The 25,096-nt window shown below is 42.1% G+C and overlaps 1 protein-coding gene across 3 annotated transcripts; it reads right to left on the minus strand.

Annotated features, from left to right (window-relative positions):
* Nucleotides 1-24,144, minus strand: epn2 (epsin 2). 3 transcript variants are annotated; one of them, XM_055223857.1, is made up of 10 exons: nt 23,960-24,144; nt 18,414-19,033; nt 11,664-11,812; nt 8,280-8,392; nt 8,074-8,178; nt 6,993-7,107; nt 5,590-5,745; nt 4,271-4,300; nt 2,972-3,193; nt 1-2,720 (listed from the first exon to the last, which is right to left on the minus strand). In XM_055223857.1, the coding sequence occupies exons 2-10, from the start codon at nt 18,839-18,841 to the stop codon at nt 2,371-2,373; spliced, it is 1,668 nt and encodes a 555-aa protein (XP_055079832.1). In that variant the 5' UTR covers nt 18,842-19,033; nt 23,960-24,144; the 3' UTR covers nt 1-2,370. The 3 variants fall into 3 exon arrangements, with proteins under 3 accessions (XP_055079832.1, XP_033826644.1, XP_055079833.1); XM_033970753.2 differs by having other exon boundaries at nt 4,208-4,300; XM_055223858.1 differs by lacking the exon at nt 4,271-4,300 and having other exon boundaries at nt 23,960-24,140.
* Between the last annotated feature and the right edge of the window lie 952 nt (nt 24,145-25,096).

A 25,096-nucleotide genomic window follows, 5' to 3' on the forward strand; every position in this document is an offset into this window, starting at 1 on the left:
TTTACAGAGCTTAATACACATTTTATTTTTGAACCTGCTACGTCCAACAGTGCGGCCTGCAGCTTTTTGTTTATGCCGGTCAAATACCACGGTGACTTTTCCTACAAAATCCCCATTACACAAAATAATAAAAGGTATACAGAGGAACAGTATGTTACAATAGTACAAATGATAAATTATAGATAAATTACACTTTTAATGCCAGAGGGTATAGCATAATATGGGATAGAAAAGCAGCCTGCCCCTCAGTATTTCAAGGCGTGCTACGGAACTTTTCTCATAAAGGGTTCGCCGGTTGCTCGTTTCCATGGAGACGCCTTCGCTTTGCCGGGAATTTTCTTCCAAAGAGAGAAGCGGGTGACGCCGCAAGGCCAAGTTACAGGTCAGATCTGTGGAAAGGCAACCCCGCTGAGGGCGAGAATGCATCTTTTCAGGTATTTTTGAGCAATAAAATCACAAACAGTCGACGCTTTGGTGACAGAATATTCCAAGCAAAGCAGTAGCATCGTCATGGAGACAATAAAGTGGCGGACCCTCTGCCAGAAAAGTTGCACAGTGCACTTTAAAGTATGTGAAGTTTATATAGACACGCACAGTTAAGAATGTCTGTTAGTCTCTTGGTATTAACTACATACAGGCCACATTATAACCGCGTTAAAAGTTAGCCCCATAAAAAGTCCTGTATACAATTACTTATTCTATTTTTTGACACATTAGAAACATACAATTAAAGGTGTCCGCCCATGTTTTTCCCCCATTTTTTTTTTTTTTTTTTTTTTAACACACACACCGTTTCCAAATTTGCATATTTGAGATTTCATAGTTCGCTGGTCTATAGGTAAATGTCATAACTTAAAACTCATTCAAACAAATCGACAAACCATTGAAGCCTAGTTCTGCCTGAGTAAAATGTCAATCTGGGTTTTAACAGCGAACAGCTTGTAATACTAAAACAAACCAGCAGAGTGCACCAGCTCGCACTGAAAGTAAAAAAAAAGCCTACCCGAGTTATGGTATTAGATACATAAAAAGATTGGCAATGATAAAATACAATCAAGGGTTAGACACCAAAAGCGATTCCTCATCTTACAGATATTTGAGCAGCAAGAGGAAAACGTATTTGTCAGTATAAGCCGTGTTATTCTGCTAGCTAACATTTGAGATATACAAAAAGTAAAATAAAAACAAAATCTTAGTAATAAATGAGTATCCGATAGCATCTACAGTACAGTATAAACAAGGTTGTCAGTGAGGCGTGAACCTACTGTTTAGAACTTTTGCTCTAACTTTGGTAACAGTTGTCTAAAAAATACTACATACTTACAGGGTAAAAAAATCTAGAATGTTAAAAATAAACCAAAAAAAAGTGTGATTTTGTAGGACTTTAAATGGAACGTGTTTGGAGTAAATAAAGATTACTGTTTACGTGAATCGCAGCGGGATTCCTGGTGCTATCATTAGACCAGTTGAGTGGCTGTGTTTGTCCGAGAGATAATGTTCTTGTACTAGATTAGCCCGAGTAAATCCACTTCGAGCTGAACTCCGGTGGCAGTGGCTGGCATGCCCTTTAAATCTCACAAATATGGCTGCGCGTGGAGAGTTAAGGCTTAATGTTTAGGCTTGAAATTTGAGTATTCCTAACTTTGGGAAGAAGGTGGATATCTGAAACATGAAGCATCCCTTTGACCCAACACACAAAACGAAAAATAGAATGATGATTTTCAAAACAAGAGAATACTGTTTGAGATTAGTTTGTCCTCTCTGGTACATGTAGTGACATACAAGGTAGTGGTTAGTTACTGACCATAAGCAGAACATGACACGTACAGACACATTTGAATGCATTTCAGTGTTCATTTATCCAGTGACCTCTAAGGGTCAAAGTTCATGGAGTTTACCTGGAGTGAGTAGGAGTGGTGACTGCGGTACCTAGACATGAAATTGTAGATTTTCCCAAGAAAAAAAGCTAGCCTCCCTACCCCAGCTAAGGTGTACCGGTGATCCCAACAGTCGCAGAAGAGAAGAGGGGAAACTTTGTGCAACATCCCTGCTCAGTAAAAACACTAAATATAACCACACGTGGTCAGCTGTGTCAGAGTCCTCCACTGAAGAGCCACAGTGTCAGAGGGGGTGTGTCTGAGGGTCTGTCCCAGAGACAGGAGCAGCAGTCGGGCATGAGACTGTCTGTAGACACCTGTAAACACTAGAGCTCTGGAAGTCCATGATCAAGAGGAGTAGGCAGCATGAAGCTTTAAAGAGAAGAGCACACACACAGTGCCATGGCTAGTGTCCACCTGGCTTGTTAGTTATAAAGGGATACATGGGATTAGACATCTCCTTGTACATGGTGAAGCTTAGTTGGAAGTGTCCTCACAAAAGGAAGGGGTTGGTGGTCCCGGCGGGCTGGGTGCCTGCCTGGGGGGGCATGCTCATCAGAGGCTGGGGCATGGACATGGAGGCTGGGATTCCTGCGCTCATGCCCACACTGGTGGACCCTCCCACCTGGCCCATACTCATCCCAGGCACCGCGCGGCCCATGGGGGTCATGCCCGGGAGGGGGACCACAGCGATGGGCTGAGCCGGCGCAGCGGTCAGAGTCATGGGCTCCCCCATAGTCCCAAAGCCCGATGGCATGGGACTCAGACGCATCTGGTTCAGAGTGGGAGGGGCTGGCTGGCTGACCTGGAACGGGTTGGCAGCGGGAGGTGGAGCTGCAGCACCTGTGCACACGGGAGAGGACTCAGCTAAACAGACTGAACAGACGACATCAACCACTAGTGTTTTAAATGAATTACAAAGTCAAATTCAAATGATAAATAAAACAAGCGTGACTGCCTTTCTGTGAAATGTATTGACTGTAGACAATAGATTTAGAATGATCACATGGCTACACCTGAACTTTGTTATTATGCAAAGAAATGAGACCGTGTGTTTATAGATTTAAACAGTTGAACTGCAGTGACATCTGTACCTGCTGATGCCAGAAAAGGGTTGATCACGGGAGCAGGCTGGGCTGGTTTGGACACCAGAGAGTCCAGATTGACTAGGGCCGCATTGGGCCCCAGGAAGGACTCAGGGGTCTTCCTGGTGGGGTTTAGAGAGGTGGAGGTGGGCAGAGGGTCAAAGATGTCCAGGCTGCCGCTGCTCACCAGACTGCCCTGAGAAGGCACTGATGATGCTATACCGCCATTACCTGAGAGACAAAGTCTGGTAAGAAGACCAACCTCAAAGACGGCCATCAGCGTTTCCACATGTGCGTGCAGCAGTAGTGCCACTGTGGAGTGGACATCAGAGCCAGACAGCCTGGACGTTTTAGCAACAAAGCTCAAAATGAAAAAGCATGAAGAACGTACGCTAGCTCATCAAGGGAAGCCTAAAAACAAAACAAAAATACTGCACTGCTCCCTTAAGTTCTCCTAATATTTGTGAAGTATGATCTTGATAAATTTGCTTTGGGTAAACATTGATTTCTGTTTGTATTCTTGTATATCAGCAGCAGCAGCAGAGGTTGTGTTAAAGCAAGGTTATCCCCCAATGTCACCTTTCACTCCAGCTACCGCCAAATCCCACGAGAAACACAGAGCAGCCCTGACTTTTACAGAAACTCTTGCAGACCCGTTCATGTCTATGCATTTTTTTTGTGTGAAATGAGTGTCCCAAATATGAGAGATTCTGTAAACCCAAATCCAAGAAACATTTTGGTGTCAATCCACATAAAAAAGCAGTTTCAGAATTCACTGGGTGTCTAAACTGGACCGAAGCAAATCACTTTATTTTTTATTTAAAAAGGCACCCGACAAAAATCAGTATTACGGTGAATTAAAGGTGAACTATTTAACTTTTCTCTGATGGAATAATATGGCTTTACACTTAGATATAGAGGTTAGATCTGCGGACAGGTGACCTACACTTCCCAGAGTATTTTTTGAGCAATAAAAACATTTGTAATCGAGTATCCAAAAGTGACAAGTTTATTGCCATATTGTTAGACTATTCCAGGCAAATTTGTGATATTTTATGCAGAAAAGTTACAGTAAATGCACCTTTAATTCATCATAAATACTTTTTTTTTTCATAAATTCGATCACATCTGCTTAGGTCCAGCTTAGTCGACATAAAGACAAGAGACAGTTGAGCGCCAAAAACGGCACAGAGACAGAATAAAAGCACGTGGTGTCATTAGAAAAGACAAAGACAGGGTGAGTACCAGTGGGGACAGAGGAGGAGGAGCGCAGACTGTCAAACTCTGAGAAGTCCTCTTTAGACGTACCATTGGTTGTACTGAACAGGTCAAAGCTTCCTGCAGGGGACAACACATGGACAATGATACACGTGTAGACAGGGAAGACACAAGACACAGGTGTGGACATGAGCGAGTGCACAGTTGGATCAGAGGGACAATTTGATGAAACTTTTGGGAACTTTCTGTTGGGAATTATTGAGTTAACTGATAAATGGGAGTATTTTGGACACAATATAAGTAAAAATATACGAGCAAATTTAAGTGAGAGGGTAAACCAAAATGCAAGGTGTTTTGTTTTTGTTTTTTTTTATGTCACGTTTGATTTTTCACTTTATCATTCAGAATGTTTTCCTTCTTAAAGCTGGTCACGTAGTAGAGGGATGTAGTGCACGGTAATGAAAGAAAATTAAGGATTTCACTGTTTGGTCACGATCTCAAACAAAATCATGTTTTTTTTCACAATAATCATACCACAAGTTCCTAAAGAGGGAGTATTAAACTTCTATGGGTATTAACTAAGAACACATTACAAATTTAGATCACTATGTTCCCTTTTATTGTTTAGAAAATGCTATATTTGTCGAAAACAAGCTTCGTCCGCCCTCCTTCGCATCAGGTTTGTGAAGTTGTAGTGTGTTGTTTTGCATCATTGTTTCATATATTTATGGAGAATTGTCATGTGGGGAGGATTCGAAAAGGCCCCAGGAGAGAGACGCACTCAAACAAGGATGGATAACATATAAAACCACTTCAGACATGTTTTTTGATGAGGAAATAATGTTATAACGTGGTCGAAAGCCCCAAACAGTCGATTTTTGCATAATACCCTCTTTAAGAAAAATAGTTTTGTAGGTGTAAGTGTTTAAAAAAAAGTTTTGCTTCCAGAGAGATGACTTCCTTGGTCTGTAATGTCAACAATGATCCAACAAGCCAAAATAGAAAGGAATTTGTACTGTACTGTGTGTGTGTGTGTGTGTGTGTGTGTGTGTGTGTGAACATTTAACCATGATGAGAAGTACTGCCCCAGTCAACAGATAACTCACAAAACATTTTAAATAAATCAGAATAAGTCTATTTTTCCACCACAGGTTAACTTTTGACGGTACATAAACAAATAATAGTGTTTGTTTAGTTTTTTCCCCATAATTGAGCACCTAATTGAAAAGTTATAGAGGCATCCATCAAGATTAAAACTGGTATGGCCCTTTAATTCTTGTTACTAAGATGCAAAACTAGAAATATATTACCACTGATTATGAAAGCTAACAACCAGTTCTATGGACAAAGCCAGTCTCCCTCTAGTGAATAAACTGACTATCGACAGAAAACACATGTTGGGTTGTAACCTGTGTTGGACGTCTTGGGCCGGGCCGCTGCAGAGCCCCACGGGTCAGAGGGAGCAGGGGCGGAGCTTGGTGCCCAGGGATCGGTGCTCTTCGCTGGGGGAACAGAAGCCACAGCCCCCCATGGGTCCACTGAGGTGTTGGGTTTAGGGACAGAGCCTGGGGAGACAGACAAGGAGACAGTCAGAAGAAAATCGAGAGCGAGAAGCAAACATGAAAGTGAATCATTTCTTTTTAGTTTTTGGGGTTTTGCTTTGATATTGGGAATTTAGGATTAGACTAATTAACTAGGGATGGGATGATATCTGGGGTCACAAAATCTCACACAGGATGCACTCGTGTAGAATGATTTATTGTGTGTTTTTTGTGTGTTTACATTTGGCAGGGACAAATGAGAATCTAAAAAAAAGCCTTCCAACGACTAGAAAAATATGAATTAAAATAAAATCAAGGCCAAATCAAGACATTTGTGTTTTATTAATTATACCAAACTCTTGTGTCTCATCTCAACTTGTGGGAATTGTTTCTTATTGTGTCTCCACTTAACATACTAAACGTCTATTTATTCATCTGCTGAACATCTCATAATGTCCCTGATTAGTCTATACAAGGCCATTTTCGTCTGGTGTCTGTTGGTATTGGCAGACACTACAAACCTAAACAGCACTGACGAAATCTTGACGCGTAAATCTCTAGAAAATCCATATCTAGAAACGCTTTCACCAGGTTTATTAATTTTGAGTAATATTTTATGGACAGTACACTTTTGCGTGACAACTTTCAATGCTACACACACTTCTTTGCTTTTCTTTTCACATATAAACCTATTCCATTTCACCATTTCCATTCTCAAATGCCTTGGTGGAGGTCTGCCCTTACACTCCCTCCTCTCTAAACCTGCTTTCCAAACAGTCCCGTGCCTCCATATTTAAGTCTTGGAACGAAACTCTGCACTGCCCCTCCTGCTCCACCGGAGTAATGCAACTGGACCGGAGCAGCAGCATTCCAGTGGAACAAAAGCTCCATCGTAGAAGCAGGGGACACTCAAGACTTACCTGAGAGGAGGAATTCAGACTTGGACCAAGAGTTCATTTGGTTTGTCAAAGTAGCTCAGTAGTACGATTATGTTATCTCTGGTATGGAAAATGATGTAGTGAGTATGGCTGGACTTGGCTATAAAGAAAATGTCAATTAACTTTTGTCCTGAGGGGTATTAATCACCTCAAACTGCACTGATATAGGATATTTTTAAGTATTGTTTGATTCTAGAAATAAATACAGTCTCATAAGCTCCAGTGGAAGAAAAGAGGTTTCGAAAAGCAGTCAAAAAATACAAAGAAGGAAGCCCAAGAGAACAATGCAGAATTTCCTGTCCAGCACTCCATCATCCCTCTCTCCTTTCTTACCATAGGGATGCCAGGGGTCAGCTGAAGCGGCCGCGGCCCCTGCCCCGGAGCCCCAGGGGTCAGCACTGGCACTGGGCTCGGGGACGTCCATCAGATCCATCAGAGACGACTGAGGCTGAGGAGACATGACACCGCACGGGGTCAGTGACGGGAGGGGTGAGACAAAGGGACATATGTGTGTGTGTCATTGTCCCGCACGCTTTACACACACAGATGGAGGTCCAGTCATTATGGAGCAAAAACAATGTAGAGGTCAGGCTCGTGCTACAAGCTAAGTCAGTTCGCTATGGCCACAGAACTGCTCATTTCATTGAAGGGATTTAAAATTGTAATTAAAATTATCTGACAAATATCACCAGATGCTTAGCTTTAAAATGAAGATTCTGTTCAAAGTAGGGTTGTCACATGTATTAAAAATCAGATACTAATCGAGACTAAAACTAAAACTGAACTGATATCCTCATTTGAGCAAGTATTGATACAGCAAAAACATTTTTTTTTTAAATCATTAATTTGAGATTTCCTGAACCGTTTTAGTACGGTTTTGAGCTTTATCAGAACAAATATAAGACGTCATGCTAAGATAAAGGAAGTGCCACTATTTTGTATAAGAAAATTATTATTATTATTATTATTATTATTATAACAAAATAATTAGCATTTTATATTCATTCTGGTATCATAGTTGTGATAGAGTGAATTCTGAGTTTTAAATTTTAGTACTGTGACAATGCTAGTTCACAGAGCACTTTTAAAACATTCACAATTAATGAAAAATTGAACTAAATATAAATGAAATCAAGAATTCTGTGGAAAACTAGCCATTTAAGTTATGTAACCAGCATGCTAATATAAGCATCCAGTTGTAATTAACACAATTTGATGGCAAAAATGGTGATGAAACGGCACAGGAGACCTCTGAATTTCTACTTGTGACGTAACAATCCTGGAAAAATTTAAACAAAGTTGAACAAAGCTAAATACAGGTATGATTTTGATGAGAAAAAGGTATTTCAATAGGGAAAGTAATATGTTTTATCAGGCCAAACTTGTACCAGATGGAGTCTCTGCATGACTTTACCTCCTTCTTTTTCTTGGGTAGTTTTGCTGAGCCTGGCCCCTCTTTCTTGCTCTCCTCCAAGGCCATCTGTAGTCTTAAGTCATCCCCCCTGCGTAGGCGCTCTTCCTGAATACACAACCCCAGAGACACAAGATTTAAGATTGTTTTTTGGGCACGGATAAAAGCAGACCAACTCAATGTATAATATAAATGTGCAAATGTTCTACCTGTTCTGCGGCCTCTCTGCTCATGGCCAGAGCCAGCTGGATCTGTAGCTGCTCCTCTCCACTGGTCTGAGGCCGGGCCTGCTCCAGCTCCGAACCCAGGTTTGGAGAAGTTGCTGGAGGAAGAGAAAAAAGAATTTATTTGGATATTTTATTTATTAGTTTCCCAATTTTACTGTTATAAAATTAAGTGAGTTTAAAGTGAAAGTGTCTGCGTAAACCCTCAGTCGTCCAGGTCTGATCCAGAGCAAAAGACTAAGTTTAAATCTATCAGCTGGACAAATCGTGAAGACGTTTCGCTGCTCATCCAAGCCGCTTCTTCAGTTCTGGACAAAGCAGCAATCCAGTAATCTGACCAGAATTGAAGAAACGGCTTGGATGAGCAGCGAAACGTCTTAACTCTTACAACGATTTGTCCAGCTGATGGATTTAAAATTAGTCTTTTGCTATTAACCTGAAAGTGCTTTTTATTTTTTACTTTTTCAGTGTTTATTTTTTTAATTCTATACTTAGACATTTTTGTCACATTGCCCAAAACTATTAATACTTCAACAGAAAAAAAATAGTCAAATCCTTCCTCAAAAGTCTGAACTTGCTCCAAACAACATTCTTTTACTAAACCTCGCCATAAAAAAGCACATTATTGACAATTACAAATGACAGAATCTCAAGCGCGATTAAAATTTTAAAATTGCTTTAATGTTCTGTCCACAATATATTATTATTTCCAGCCTCCTGTTCTTTCTCTTCAGCTCAGGCTTATCTAAACAGACGCACTGGCTCTGGGACAGATCCACTGGTCCCCTGGTTCGTCTCCAAGCGAAGGGCCTCGGGGACAAGAGACAAGAAGTGTCAAGAGGAAAGGCTGACTTTGTTATCTAGCGTCTCCTTCAGGGCCAACGGAATACACTATGAGAGGGGAGTTATGGAACACTTGAGCTGCTTTGTCAGACTCGTAAAGATAAGGTGCCGACACAGTAAGTTACAACACAATTATTATTACAGAACGCCTAGAGTTTTCTGGTGAAATTTGTTGTTTGAACCATGTCAAAGCGTCTACAATCTAACAGTTAAAGTCTTGAGTGTTTTCTGTGTCAGGCTGCAAAAGAAAAGTGAAATTATTTCCTTATCATATCTTACGAACGTGGTGCCATAATTCAACCCCAGATGAGAGACTGTTGTCAGCTGAAAGTACTTTAAGCCATAAAATTAATATGGCAGGTTTGTGGAGATAATACTTCACAAATAATGAGAAGGTTCAGCATTTGTGGACCATAAGTTTGGATATTTCAAAAACCGTAACTCTCTATAGCATTATATCCATCTGAAATTATGACATTATCGAATTCTAACTGCAAACACAACCTATTAAACCATGACCTTCCATATTAAATCTTCATTGTCGTCCAGCAGCATTAGTGCATTTTAAGTCAATTATGAGCTCATCAAATTATTATAAAAGCCTCATCCCAACTTCAACATGAAATATCGAAAGCTGCCTAGTACAACAAACACAGCCAATCATAATGAGAACGAAGGAGGATAAATAAACGCAAAGTCAAGCCAGCTAAAACAGATGAACGCACTGGCATCAGCGTGGGAACGGGCCATTTAGGGATTATTACAGCAGAATGTCAGACATACCACAGTTACAGTGGTGGCAGCAGTGAGGAAAGCAGTTCATACATAAGATTTATTACTAAAATGACAACTTGCTAATACCTGTGTTATTGTTCAGCGTTTCCTCTAACATTATAATAGCCACTAAATATTAGGGAGGGCGAATTTTACTTTTTGGAGCTTTCTATCATGTTAAAACGTTATTCTTTCATCTAGTATTATAGCCAAAGGAACAACATTTCCACAAAAACAATCAGGAAATAAGAGTCTGGTTTGTGGAGATGCAAGTTCACAGGAAGGACCTACAGATGTGTTTATCGCACGGAAAAAACAAAATGAAAAAACATAAAAAGTTACATATTGTGGCTGTAAGTTTGATTAGGTACTTAAATTAAAATATATTGTAGCAGCCATCTTTTTTGACGTGGCACTAGAGCTAAACGTCATAAGCATATAAAATGTATTGTGACTTATTATATATTTTATTTTTGCAAACATTCTAACCTGCTCCCGACTTTATACAACATTCATACAACATACAACAATACAACATTAGGCCATTTCAATGCTAAGTTTCCACACAGTGTTCAGTTTAGCACGTCTCATTCACACTGCACCAGCAACAGCCAAACTGAAGGATCAATGGAATCCCAAAAATCTAGTTTAGCCCCGCCCACATGTGTAGCCTGCCTTCCTCTGATTGGACGGCGCATGCATCAGTTTCCTCATCGCATGACTCAGCTGGTGAAGCTTCCAACTCTAAAGGCACAAACTGTCAGAGATCATCATCACAAAATGGACCTTTGAGAAGATCTTATAGAACATTTATTGAGTGATTTTGGTGCATAGACTACATCAAAACTGAGATTAAACTGGTCTAGTCTTGGTTTGCGTAACTACATAACTGGTTGAACTTACTCTGGATAAGTTTCTCTTACCCAGACAGACTAACCCAGATATTTAGTCGCTCGTATTACGAAGCAGGTTCACAACTCGCTCTGTCAACCCGAGATTTTCTGAATGAAGCCGTGTGCGCCACAGAACAGGGGACAAGGTTAGTACGAGCTGAACAATCAGAATGATAGAAAAGCTACACAAACTCGAGGAACTGAGTATCAAAATCATGAAACATACAAGGATTTACAGGTTAATCTTGAAGTAACCACGCTAACCCTCTAATCCAACTTCGTACTGGAGTCGTCAGGACTAAACAAAGACTAGAACAGAACCAAACCAGGTTTAGACCAGGCCCAAAACACGTCTACATCAGGACTAAGCTAGACTCAGACCAGGACCAAAAATGTTAAGTGTGAACGAAGCCTTTATTGAATGATCCTTCAGATATAAGCTTACATTTTATAGTAATCGCTTTTTTCGATAAGTGAAATTTAAGATTATTAGGTGCATTCACATTTGCACACAGAGTAAAGAAAACTAGACAAGGACGAAACGAAAACAGGACTAAACTGACTAAATCTTTACAAATGAACGCTTACATTTATCCAACTCTGCAGCAAGTCTAAACCGCAGTCCAATTTCCAAACCTCTACCAACTTTAAACCAACTTTCGTCTGTGAAAAACAGTCTGCTTTGGTGAAGAGGAGCATATTGTGTCCATTCGAGGGGGTGACCTACGCTTCCTCTCTTGTGGAATGCAGCTGTAGCGAGAGGCGTGCGGGGGAGCAGGAGGGGGGAGGGGCCGATCTAAACATGTAGGGCAAAGTTGCACACGGACAGGGCTGAGAGTGAGTCAGCAGCGGTACATACAGCCGTGGTATGAAGCCGGCGAGCCCTCGGAGCGGCCGTACTCCTCGCTGTAAGTCGCCAGGTTGGGCTGAGAGGAGCCGCGGCCAAAGCCCATGCCGCTGCCCGTAGACACCTGGGCCATTCGCTCTTTGGTCTTCAGTGCTTGAGATCTAAAGACAGAAAATACACACAGTTAAGAGCTTCGTTTAACATTCAAACTGTAAAAATATTGGTGGTTTTCTAGAGCTACAGCTGCACGTAGTCGACCAAAAAGGAGGCGTAGCAAATCTTTCTAAACTATTCTTTAACGTCACCCAAACATAACTCATGCTTTCTTAATAAATAAAATCTAAATATAATCATCATCATATTTAATCATAACGCAGATCTCAGCAATTCACAAAAAGACGTTTAATAATTCCAAGCTTGTGGCACGGTGAGACACGGCTAAAGCTAGCGTAAACATGAAACTATTACCAGTTTGTCGTCAGCCTTTTCTGCATTTATTTCACTTCTCTGCACATCTACACAACGTTTTAGTGTCTTGCTAGGATAAATAACTAACTGTGCGAGCTATTTTGTATAACCTCCACCGTCGTTATTGCACTGAGGTCATGTGAAGATAAAGACTGTGATCGCGGCTGTGAGACTCATAGATATATGTTAAGACAATACGTGATATTTCAATCATCTAAAGGCAAAATAACTAAATAAGACAAGAACGACCGATAGGGATGATGTCATGACTTGTTACCCAGACACACCCCAGAAGGAGCTCGCCGAAGCCTGATTGGATAAATGTGAATAGCTGTTGCTGGTAGTAAATCATATCAGCTCAACATATAAGTTATTATCACTGGACATATGGCAGTTTATCAAGTCAAGTCAACGTTTAGTGACAAATTATTATTTTATGTTTATATCTTGCCGTCTTGAGTCTGTGTTGTCTCTTGGCCTGTCATCCCTTTTTCTCTTGTGTTGCCACACCTTAGCTAAAGCAATCCAGGAGCCTTACCACGCTGGCTCCCTCCCGGGAGCTAATACCCTCCAGAGTCGGCTTCAGGCCCCTCAAATGGGTGGTATGTTCACTTTAAACAGTGGAGACACTTGCCCGTAACAAATCTCCTCCAAAGCAAACCAGTGGAAATGTATTTATGAAGAAAAAAGTACTGGAAAACAACGTAACTGCATAAATACAGATTAAACATGTGAATCATGAGTTTAAGATGCTTTGTTTACATATAAATACCAAATCTTCAGATAACTCACTCATTCACTAACTCTTCCTTGATGCCGTTTTTCTATATAAATCCTTATAATCAAAATAAAATAATTAGTAGACTAATGCAAAGACACCATCGATCAATTAATCAACTCAACTACTAAAGGCCTACAGCCTTATGGTTTTCACCTTCTAGACTGTGATGAAACTCCCAGATGGGGGGGTCTCTTTTCCTTAATGATTATATTGTAGTTTGTCATGAAAAATCCAAATGGTAAATGCACAAATATTGAACCAGATCATTTCCATTAGTAACGAGATCCAAGAAGTCACTGTATTACTGAAAATTACATTCTATTGGCAAAAAAGTGTTGTTTTCTTAGAGCTCGGCAATATGGTCAAAAAAAATAAAATCTTGATTTATTTGCACACACTGGACAACTACAACTGACAACTACAACTTTAGCTGAAGTCAGAGCTGCTATAGTCTTTCAAACAAAGGAAGCTCTTTACACCTAAACAAATGTAACTGACTGAATGTAACTGGCGGCAGGACATGATAAGAATCAAAACATAATCTAATTTTAATAGTTAAAATTGTACTGAGATTTTTTTACAATGCCAATTATTTATAGCACAATTACCCCTAATTTTCTTACTTGCAAAGTAGGGATGGGACGATATTAAATTTTAGACTCACGATTATCGTGGCCAAAATAATCGTGATTAACGATATTATCCATCCATCCATTTTCTTCCGCTTATCCGGGGCCGGGTCGCGGGGGCAGCAGTCTAAGCAGGGACTCCCAGACTTCCCTCACCCCGGACACGTCCTCCAGCTCCTCCGGTGGGACCCCAAGGCGTTCCCAGGCCAGCCGAGAGACATAGTCCCTCCAGCGTGTCCTGGGTCTTCCCCGGGGCCTCCTCCCGGTGGGACATGCCCAGAACACCTCCCTAGGGAGGCGTCCAGGAGGCATCCTGAGCAGATGCCCGAGCCACCTCAGCTGGTTCCTCTCAACGTGTAGGAGCAGCGGCTCTACTCCGAGCTCCTCCCGTGTGACCGAGCTCCTCACCCTATCCCTAAGGGTGCGCCCGGCCACTCTGCGGAGGAAGCCCATTTCAGCCGCTTGTATCCGCGATCTTGTCCTTTCGGTCATTACCCAAAGCTCATGACCATAGGTGAGGGTAGGAACGTAGATTGACCGGTAAATCGAGAGCTTCGCCTTCCGGCTCAGCTCCTTCTTTACCACAACGGACCGATACAGCGACCGCATCACTGCAGACGCTGCACCGATCCGCCTGTCAATCTCACGCTCCATCCTTCCCTCACTCGTGAACAAGACCCCGAGATACTTGAACTCCTCCACTTGGGGCAGAGACTCACCACCCACCCGGAGAGAGCAAACCACCTTTTTCCGGTCGAGAACCATGGCCTCGGATTTGGAGGAGCTGATTCTCATCCCAGCCGCTTCACACTCGGCTGCAAACCGCCCCAGTGCCTGCTGCAGGTCCTGGCTCGAAGAAGCCATCAGGACAACATCATCTGCAAACAGCAGAGATGAAATCCTGTGGTTCCCAAACCAGGCCCCCTCCGGCCCCTGACTGCGCCTAGAAATTCTGTCCATAAATATAATGAACAGAACCGGTGACAAAGGGCAGCCCTGGCGGAGTCCAACATGCACTGGGAACAGGTCTGACTTACTGCCGGCAATGCGAACACAGCTCCTGCTCCGGTCATACAGGGACCGGACAGCCCTTAGCAAAGAGCCCCGGACCCCATACTCCCAGAGCACCCCCCAAAGGACACCACGAGGGACACGGTCGAATGCCTTCTCCAGATCCACAAAACACATGTGGACTGGTTGGGCATACTCCCATGAGCCCTCGAGGACCCGATGGAGAGTATAGAGCTGGTCCAGTGTTCCACGACCAGGACGAAAACCACACTGCTCTTCCTGAATCCGAGGTTCGACTATCGGTCGGATTCTCCTCTCCAGCACCCTGGAATAGACCTTACCAGGAAGGCTGAGGAGTGTGATTCCCCTGTAATTGGAACACACCCTCCGGTCCCCCTTTTTATACAGAGGGACCACCACCCCGGTCTGCCATTCCACAGGTACTGTCCCCGACCGCCACGCGATGTTGCAGAGACGTGTCAGCCAAGACAGTCCCACAACATCCAGAGACTTGAGGTACTCAGGACGGATCTCATCCACCCCCGGAGCCTTGCCACCGAGGAGCTTGCCAACCACCTCAGTGACTTCAGCCAGGGTGATGGACGAGTCCGCCTCTGGGTCCCCAGTTTCTGCTTCCTCCTCGGAAGACGTGACAGTGGGATTGAGGAGATCCTCAAAGTATTCCTTCCACCGCCCGACAACATCCCCAGTCGAGGTCAGCAGCTCTCCACCCGCACTGTAAACAGTGTTGGTGAAGCACTGCTTTCTCCTCCTGAGGCGTCGGACGGTTTGCCAGAATCTCTTTGAGGCCGTCCGATAGTCCTCCTCCATGGCCTCCCCGAACTCCTCCCAACCCCGAGTTTTTGCCTCTGTGACTGCCCGAGCCGCGGCACGCTTGGCCTGCCGGTACTCATCAGCTGCCTCAGGAGTCCCACGAGCCAACAAGGCTCGATAGGACTCCTTCTTCAGCTTGACGGCATCCCTTACTTCCGGTGTCCACCACCGGGTTCGGGGATTGCCGCTGCGACAAGCACCACAGACCTTACGACCACAGCTACGAGCAGCCGCATCAACAATAGAGGTGGAGAACATGGCCCACTCGGAGTCCATGTCTCCAACCTCCCCCGGGATCAGGGAGAAGCTCTCCCGGAGGCGGGAGTTGAAGACCCCTATTAACGATATTATCGCGATGATTATTAACCTGTTAACGTTCCGACGGCCCGGGCCTACTTTACAAATTTACAGCAATGTACATACACTTCTGCGTCACCCACACAAACAATCAACACATCAAATGAAAGCTGCGGTGATCGTCTTTCTGGATGTGCAAACCATTTTCACCTTCAATCACCACAGAGCTGACAGGAAAGACGTTTTTACAGAAAAGTCACAAAGTGTGAATCTGGACTTCACTTACCATTGAGCGCTCTGGTTCTGTCAAACATCAACATTCACACAAAGTTGGTCTCATTTGTTCCGTAAAGGTCCAGAGAATATAATCCAGTCAAGAAATGATGTCCACAAAATAAGATCCTCCATGTCCAATCTACTGCAGGAAAGTACTCCAAATATGAAATCTTCTCCGTCACTTCTTTGCCTTTCTTTTGTCCATTTCAGGCATAATAAACTTCTGACACTTTGTGTACCCGGAAGAAAATGTGTACTCCTCAATGCCATGCTGTCGAAATGGACCAGTCCTTGTTGCGCCGGAAGTGACGCAAGTGCCCGTCGACGAACACTTAATTTTTTTAATTAAGGCACTTTGGTGAATTGGGAAACGAGTGGATGCAGAAATGTGTGCATAATGGCGCATTTTAGGCACTGTTGTTTTGCGTTTTAAACATGACGAAACGGACAAAACAAAGGGAGGACGTGATCGAGGACACTGTGGATGTTTGTACAAGTTAAACTAGAGGCATCTCTGACCTGGAGCGGTTCATGGCAAAGATTAAAGATCCCACAGTGGACTCAGGAGTAAAGGACATTATTTTTTGATGGATTGGATGCTGTTCTCGATCGGTAAGCGTGGTTTATTCTGCTATTGACTTAATTGTAGGTAAAATATACCATGTATAATCGTTAGCTTAAAAGGTGTTGTTTTATTCTGCAGTTTGCATTATTGTAGGTAAAAATATAAGATGTGCCACATTAGCGTCTCATCTGTGCGCACGGGTGAGGCACGCTCTGGTACATTCTGTGGAGAGTTACGGATCAGACTTTGTTTATTGTTGATATCTGACAGAATATAGTTCAGACAGAGATAAGCACAGAAGCTACAAGTGTCATTGCTATGTCAGAGTGGGCAAACACAAAAAACTAACATCTAAACGTTAGATTGGAAATGGAAACATGAGGCAGTGTGGTGCCGTAAAGGCGATTATGATCGTGCGCGATGATCGCGATTATAAAAAAATGCCACAAACGATTAATTTTGGACCTTTTTTATCGCGATTAACGATATTATCGTATATCATCCCATCCCTATTGCAAAGCAGGGTTAACTTGTTTCATGATCTTGCAGTTATTCAAAACCTCGATTACTAGTTATGCTATTGAACAATGACTGTATATGTGAACAACATTTCAATATTGACAACTTAACAAATCTATTTTTGTCTTGGCACTGTTTCTGTATAACTTTTTAACTTCGCTGATTAGCCTGAAGGACATAACAAACACCCATGAACGTCTGATGATAATCTTGCTTGTAAATATTAATAGCTCAATCTGTTACACTTGAAATCTAGTCGGGGACCGTCCTGTCAGAACTGAAGAATCTACTTGGATGAGCAGGAAAATGTATTCAGTTTAAAAACATAGTCCAAGTGACAGTTTTTAATCTTTTGCTACGGACCCTTGGCAAGTGAGGGATTTCACAAACATCCTTAAATCACAGAATAATGGAGGGAAAAAATAAAACGAGAAAAACGTGACTAGTTCATTTTAAACGTTTTACCAATTTATTCCTCACCTACCACATGAATTCAGACCATCCTAATTATTCACCCTAATGAGTTTATAAGCACGTTTCACAACTTTCAGAGGCCAAACTTTGAGTTTTGCCCTGACGGTAATGCTAACAAAAACTAGTGTGCTAACGCACACTTCTTGATATATGGACATGCAGTACAGTGGACTTACTTTGACAACAACAGCTGCTACTACAAACTATCTATCTGCACTAGAGTAAGACAAATTTACCTGAAATGCATGGAAAGAAAAAAATGAACAAGCTCTTTAAGATTATTTTCGAACTTGAGAATAATTGTAACCTTGCACAGCAAGATGGATTCTCTCAATATTTGTGAGCTATTCACAAGAATCATCTTGGCATGCTCCCGCTGTAGAGCCGGCTGGTTGGCAGACCAATGACAGAACAGCATTGAGGTTTGTGCATAAGCCAAAACATCCAAAGGCGAAGCGCCCAAGTAAACCCAAACAAACATGGTGACGCCGACACGCGTACTTCAGCTTATTTTAGCCAAAATATGATTACATTTGTGACAAATGTGCAGAATGTGAGCACTTTGTGCATTTGTGGCCGGGGAGATGTCTGTGCTTTCCTCTCAACTGGAACCCAACAAAAGTTTGACTTCTTGGATTGTTCTGCAGTTGTGAAGCTTTGACCAATCAGATTCAAATATTAGTCATGATGTTGCTGCTTTTCTCAGTCGCTTTCAGCGAGAGCCGTTCCACCGTTAAATGTGTAGAAGTGAATTCAGAGTAATATAATAATAATAATAAATTGTATTTATATAGCACTTTTCAGGACACTCAAAGTCGCTTAATATACATATTGATCTGGAGTAAGCCAGTTTAGGATAATTGTGGAATACAGATGAAGAAAGGAAAAATAAAAGCCTTGATACCGACCTCTCTGCTTTGAGCCGCTCCTCGTCCTTCAGAAGCACTACCAGTTGCTTGCTTTTCTCCCTCACGTTGATGCCCTGGTCCTTTCCATCCTTGTCAATGTACTGGAAGTCCTTGAGCGTCTGGATGGCGAAGATGTTCTCCTTGCACTGCACCACCACGCGCTCCGAGCCCGTCTTGATCAGGTAGTCCAGCAGCGTCAGTGCCTTGTACACGTGCCTCCAGTTCTTGCCGTGGTCGTTAAGGCGTCGCCAGATCATGCCCATAATCTCGCCGAAGATCTGGACATTGTAGGTGGCATCGGCGATCTCGGACATGAGGGACGACGAGGGGCCCCATGGGTCGTTGGACGTGGCCTCGCGGACTTTGCGCTCCACGGTGGAATAGTTGTTCACCGTGTTCTTGATCTGGCGGCGGAATGTGCTCGGCATGGTGGCGGTGGAGAGGGGGGCCGGAGGAGAGGTTTCAAAGTTCAAATAGAGAATTTAAAATGTCTGTGTCGGTGTAGAAAAGTTTGATATAAAAATTGGGATGTTTCAGTGTTCTTGAGCCCTGTGAAGCGTGGTCTGTTAGAACCATCTCCAGACACGCACTGCTGGCTGCCCGCACCACCACGCCATCCCCTGAAAGGTACAAGAAACGGATTAGACTTATGACGGATCACAAAACATTAAAATAAACTTGTTTTAATCACTTAAGCCTTGTGCTTTATTTCTATGCCAGATACAAATAAAAAATTATAAACCTCAAAAATCAATTAAATGTGATCAACTAATGGATAAAAAAGATGAAAGAACAAGTTTATGCTTTATGTTAACTGCTAATTTGGGAAGGATAGCACTAAATATGTTGGCTGCATGTTTTATTTCTTGTTTTTAAGACATTTTACCTTATTAAATCAAGTCAAATGAAAAAATACTGAAGAAAGCCCCATGTAACTTGCTGTTTCTAGGCTGCCCCAGTATAAATGAATGGTGATTTTGTTATTAAACTGTTATTATTTTCATTATATACTGGAAAAATCTATCACACCAGAATAATTGAAGTACTGGTACCAAATATGGTAACCTGGTGTACTATTTATACAGAATATGTCAAATTGTGAGACCCCTTTCTCTTAAAATCATGTATTAAAACCTGTATTAAATAGTAGTGCTTCTGGTTCTGTGTGAGCCCTTATGTGACCCCAGTAATGAAGTGAAAACAAGTGAAAAGTGGCTGAGTGGGAGGTGGATGAGCTGTTTAGAGTCTGTGTTCCAACAGAAAACCAATAATCACTTCCCGATTGACACGTGCATCAAGTATGTGAATAGTCACGCCTAAAAAAAACCACGTCATGCAGTAGAATAATACTACCATAATATTACATAATAAAGCAGAGTCATGTGGAGGGTCATATGTCAAATCAGCAGTAATATTGTAAATGTGGTTATTAAAGGAGAACTATGTAACTTTTCTGGTAGGGGAGGCTGCTGTCTCTGTGGGCAGGTTTTGTTGCTTTGCCTGGAAGTTTCTGTGCCATATTTAGGAGGAGCAGAAAACGTGCATTCTTGTATTGAGCTGAGTCATCTCTCCACTGATCTGACCTCTAACTTTGTCTAGTCGCACCACCTGCATATCTCCATGGATACAGAGAAGTTTAATTCGATACTGTGGAACATTTCAGGCAAAGAAATAACATGTGCATGGAGACAAGCAGGTGGTGACCTTTTAAAATATGCAACATGTGTAAATTTGAGATTAATTTTACAGGCATTTCACATTTGACTGATACTTAAAGAAGACATATTGTACTGTGTCTGCTATATGCTAATTTGCACATTTAAATGGCACTATTCTTCTAAAACAACGTACAAAACACAAGTCCGCTGACTTCTGCATTAGAAAATTGAGATGACCGATGGGAGCTGACATCGGCGTAAACATAATCACAACAAAGATCCGTGCAGCTGTCAGCCCCTCCTATGGATAGCTGCACATAATGCTAAAAAGATTGCTCAAAAATGCACAAATCACTCCAAATACAACTTTGAGTGAGTAAATGATGAGGGGAAACAACTATAACATGATTTAAAGCTCTGTAATGTCAATATTGCATAAAAGGTAGGCTTTAAACGTCCACCCCATTTAAGTTTGATTACCAAAATGTCTATTCCCTTCTCACCAAAACAGGTAACCACCCGCAGCAGCACAGATGTTGAAAGTACAGTGCCCACTCCTCTGTCCTCAGGCACACAGTCTGAATGACTTATCCTTCTCACTAGTAACATGATCCCTGCGTGCACCGACTTGCCTCACCAGCACATCTCACAATCACCCGACTTTAAGGAAGAAGCCCGTCCTCTGGCCACATGAAATTGTAAGCGACGTGTTGTTCTGAAAACACATTAGTCTTTATGTTCTTTTGTCATAGTGGAGTTTCCTGTGTGACACGGGGACAGCTGAAGGACAGGAGCATGTACACGTGTGAAATGTAGAGCCTGCAGTATCCGCGGTGAATACAGACAGCAGCTAATGACACATCTGCTGCTATAATCACCTATTCACCGGGGCCAGACAGGAAGAAGAGAGGAGTCTGTCCAGTTTGTCCCACACTCCTCTTCCTCGGCCCCCCCCCTCCCTCCCACAGCGGAACAACCCCCAAACACACAGCCCCCTGGCCTTCTCTTCCAGCGGGATCGTCTTAGGAGCACTGAGGGCTCAATGGTGGAGAGGACGTGAGAGCATATGCATATTCATGAGTCAGTCCAGTCACTGAGACCAGCATTATTCTGGTCAAATGAAGATTCTAGGAGAGCGTAGTTCATGACAGCCCTGAAACCGGAGAGACTGCACCAAAATGTACAAAATTTCTTCCATTATCTGGGATGCAATAGGTGTCATAATGCTGCTATGAAGGATTTTTTAAATAAATTTGTTGGTTCTTCTTCATTAATAATACGTTTCCTTTTTAATAGCTCAAAATTCTCAGTTCCTCATCTGATGTCATGATGAGGTGGAGCCCAACTTCTCCAGAAAGTGTTCAGTAGGGCTGTTGTCAACTAAAGAAATTCTTGGTCCACTAAAGACATGTCCTGCCAATCGATTAGTCGAGTAAAAAGGGGGCGTGGCAAAAAGCTCTCAAAACAAAATGACTTATTTCTCTTTATCTAACCTAAACTGGACTCACAAAGACTCCACCTGCACAAGAGTTCATGCAGAAACAACTATAAACAATAAAGACAGATTAAACTCGTGAATCCTGAGTTTAATCTGCCTTTTTACCAAAAAATACCAAATCCTTTCTGCTTTTGTCCAATATAAATCCTTACTTGTGTGCAATGAATACAAATTTCGACACCATGGGCTGATTAATCGACTAAAGGCCTACAGCTCATTGTACCTTCACTTGATCATTCGAACTATCAAATTTCATTCAGACTGTCATGCTAAAAACAAACAGCTGTGTTTGCTTAGTTTAAATTCACTCCAGTGCGGTCTCAACAATGCTGTTATGTGTGCACATCAATTAGGACTGAATTACTTTTCCCAGTTCCATTTAATTTCTACTTAACGCCTCTGGTTTCATCAATGATTGTGGTTACCTGCTCCTTAGTTTTATAAATAAACAGTTTAGACATTATTACAACATGTTTAGTTGCAAAAAGAGGAGAGGGGAGCATGTTTTTATCAGGGGGAGGGGAGGAGTGGGGCTGCTGCTGGGAGCGAGGCAGAAATGCACAGATACACAGACATGAAAGGCAGGGGGAGCGGAGACATTTAGTCAAAGAAATGATCAAAATAAATGCAGAAAACAGAAAGATTTGATGGTGATGTTTATGTCTAATAGCCTATAAGTCGCAAATCATAAACCACATGCGCCTTATAAGACACTTTCTTTCCATATATTAAAATCTAAGAGCTGTAGCCGAAATCATTAAGACAATAGAATGTTTTTGTTCTTCTGAGGCCCAACAGAAACTGAAATAAAATCGAATCGTGACTCATATATCGAAATAAGAATCGCATAGTGACAAAACTGACTCGTCCCACCGATAACCTACACTACTTCTTCAAACTACATAGGTTAAATCTACCGGTCACTCACTCAAATCACAACAGATGCTGACCAGACCAATCGGATGAGTAGGTGGGAGAAAGATGTCATATGTCAGAATGGCAAACCAACAAAGCAGGATATCACTCTATTTTACCTATAAACATCCATTCCTGTTTTATTAATGTTATGATTGCCTACCCTTTTAGTATAATATTCTTCCAATGTGTGTGTACAGTCGCTGCAAATGTCATTGTGTCCTCTGATAAACACAAAATAAGCAGTGATTGTACCTCGCCAGTCTCACAAGGCAAGGACACAGGCGCACAGCTGATCTGGAGATAACACAAATCAGTGCCAGCCAGTATTTACTACAGTCTACAGTCATTTACCTTTCCTTTTACGGTAGGACCACAGAATAAAACGCTACGAGACTATCAAGAGTACGGTGACGATGCATGTGTCACCCACTGACACTGACAATGGACAAAGCCGAGCCCTTTCACGCCCCACACCTTTTATTGCGCCCTTTTCTGAGCACGTACGATACAAATACAAAAAATAAAGTAAATAAAGAGAACACCACTGCTATATTTAGGAGTAACACTGCTGTTTATTTACTAGGAACATGCTACAGAGCGTAACAGCAATCAACAGGCTGAGTAAACAAAGTAAATGCTCGCGCGTAAATGGAGACGCGCTTGGCACATTTTGGCGAACAGGTTTTGCGCACTCACGCCAGGCGACGCTCGTAGTTTTTTCCCACAAATCTCAGCGTTTAACTGATGTAATTGCTCTAAACTAATAACAACAAAAGTGATTTACGAGGAGCTTTTGAGATTAGTACTAAACAGCCTTTACGCACAGTCGGTTTTGGTGGAGAATGGCAAAGAGGCAGCGCAGGTTTTGGGTATAATAAGCATTTGCAGAGTCACAGACAGTAGACAGGCGAGTCTCAAGTTATTGCGAAAGAGTGATAACGAGAAAGGAATAAGGAACAGGGCAGGGATGGGGAAATGTAATGTAATAATAGACAAAGTGTTAAACTACATCAATTTCCGTAATTTGGCAACTCTAGCCAAAAGCGCACGCCTGAGAACCGCCCGATCAGCTGTTAATGAGTCTAATTTAACATTTATCTCAAGAAGGTATTCGGGATTTGGAGGTTTTAGACTCGGTTCACACATGGCTACTTTAGAAAAAGTTGGATAAAGCTAGCTGCTGTTGTGTTAGCCCCAGCACAGCGCGTCTCCACACAAACACTCCACGGTCCACAGCTTCAACTTCACCAAACTGCACTTCAACAAACACTCCCATTAAACTCAAGCAAAACACCAACAACTCAGGTATAAGGCTCACTTTATCCGTGTCGTTTAAAGCCGTGAGGGTCCGTTAGCATGCTAGTTAGCTGTAGTTGTGCTAGCCGGTGAAAGAGGTGCTCGGCGGAGACATCACCAGAATAACATCACTGAAAACAAAACAAATCAAGTCCAGTCCAAAGCGTCCAACTCACCGTGTTCCTCACTGTGTTTTCTCTGTCAATACAAGCCAAACAACACGAAAATACGCTCGAACTGTTTTAATCCCACCAAAACAACAAAGATAAAGCACTTATTTGGTGCCCAAGGAGCTTGTTGCGCCTTCGCTTAGCTCTGTTTTGCTAATGCTAAGCAGCTAAGCCAAGCTACACGTAGCCTGTCTCCTCCTCCAGAACATGGCGGGCCAGAGGGAGGGGGCCAGGGTGTGACTGTCAGGACTGAGACAGGACTGTGAGGGAAGCCAGGGGGGCTCCTCCAACCTCCACAGAGCTGGTCTTACAGTAGACTCCTGCTCTGATAGTGGAGAGGTTCTTCTGTGGCTCAGAGCAGCTCACACAGGGACATTTACATCTGTGAAGTTTTATATATGAGGGACATGCAACAGGGCACTGACTGTAACTGGACTGTGCAGATCCTTTTAAAGCACTGGGGACTGGAAATAAGGACACATATAACTTATAATTTTAATAGTATAAAGAGATAAACAGTGTATATGTGACTATTTTGTGACTATTTAGGGAGAAAAACAGCATATATGTGACTATTATATTACTATTCAGAGATAAACAGTGTATATTTGACTATTTTCTGACTATTCAGAGAGAAAAACAGTGTTTATGTGACTATACAGAGACAAACAGTGTATATGTGACTATTATGAGACTATTCAGAGATAACAGTGTATATTTGGCTATTATGTGAGTATTCAGAGAGAAAAACAGTGTATATGTGACTATTTTGTGACTATTTAGGGAGAAAAACAGTATATATGTGACTATTCAGAGATAAACCACGTATATATGTGACTATTTTGTGACAAGTCAGAGAGAAAAACAGTGTTTATGTGACTATTCAGAGACAAACAGCGTATATGTGACTATTATGAGACTATTCAGAGATAAACAGTGTATATGTGATTATTTTGTGACTATTTAGGAAGAAAAACAGTGTATATGTGGCTATTTTGTGACTATTTGGGGAGAAAAACAGTGTATATGTGACTATTATGTGACTATTCAGAGATAACAGTGTATATTTGACTATTATGTGACTATTCAGAGAGAAAAACAGTGTATATGTGACTATTATGTGACTATTTAGGGAGAAAAAAC

The sequence above is a fragment of the Periophthalmus magnuspinnatus genome, chromosome 8 (assembly GCF_009829125.3).
Source record: "Periophthalmus magnuspinnatus isolate fPerMag1 chromosome 8, fPerMag1.2.pri, whole genome shotgun sequence".
Classification (NCBI taxonomy): domain Eukaryota; kingdom Metazoa; phylum Chordata; class Actinopteri; order Gobiiformes; family Gobiidae; genus Periophthalmus; species Periophthalmus magnuspinnatus.

Bases quoted from the DNA above. Each gene is read 5' to 3' on its own strand.
- epn2 (XM_033970753.2), bottom strand. From the start codon at position 18,841: ATGCCGAGCACATTCCGCCGCCAGATCAAGAACACGGTGAACAACTAT. The intron at 8,393-11,663 runs GTATGTACCGCT...CTCTTCCTCCAG, and splicing joins GCCGGCTTCATACCACGGCT to CAACTTCTCCAAACCTGGGT. The intron at 7,108-8,073 runs GTAAAGTCATGC...ATGTCTCCTCAG, and splicing joins TACCCAAGAAAAAGAAGGAG to CCTCAGTCGTCTCTGATGGA.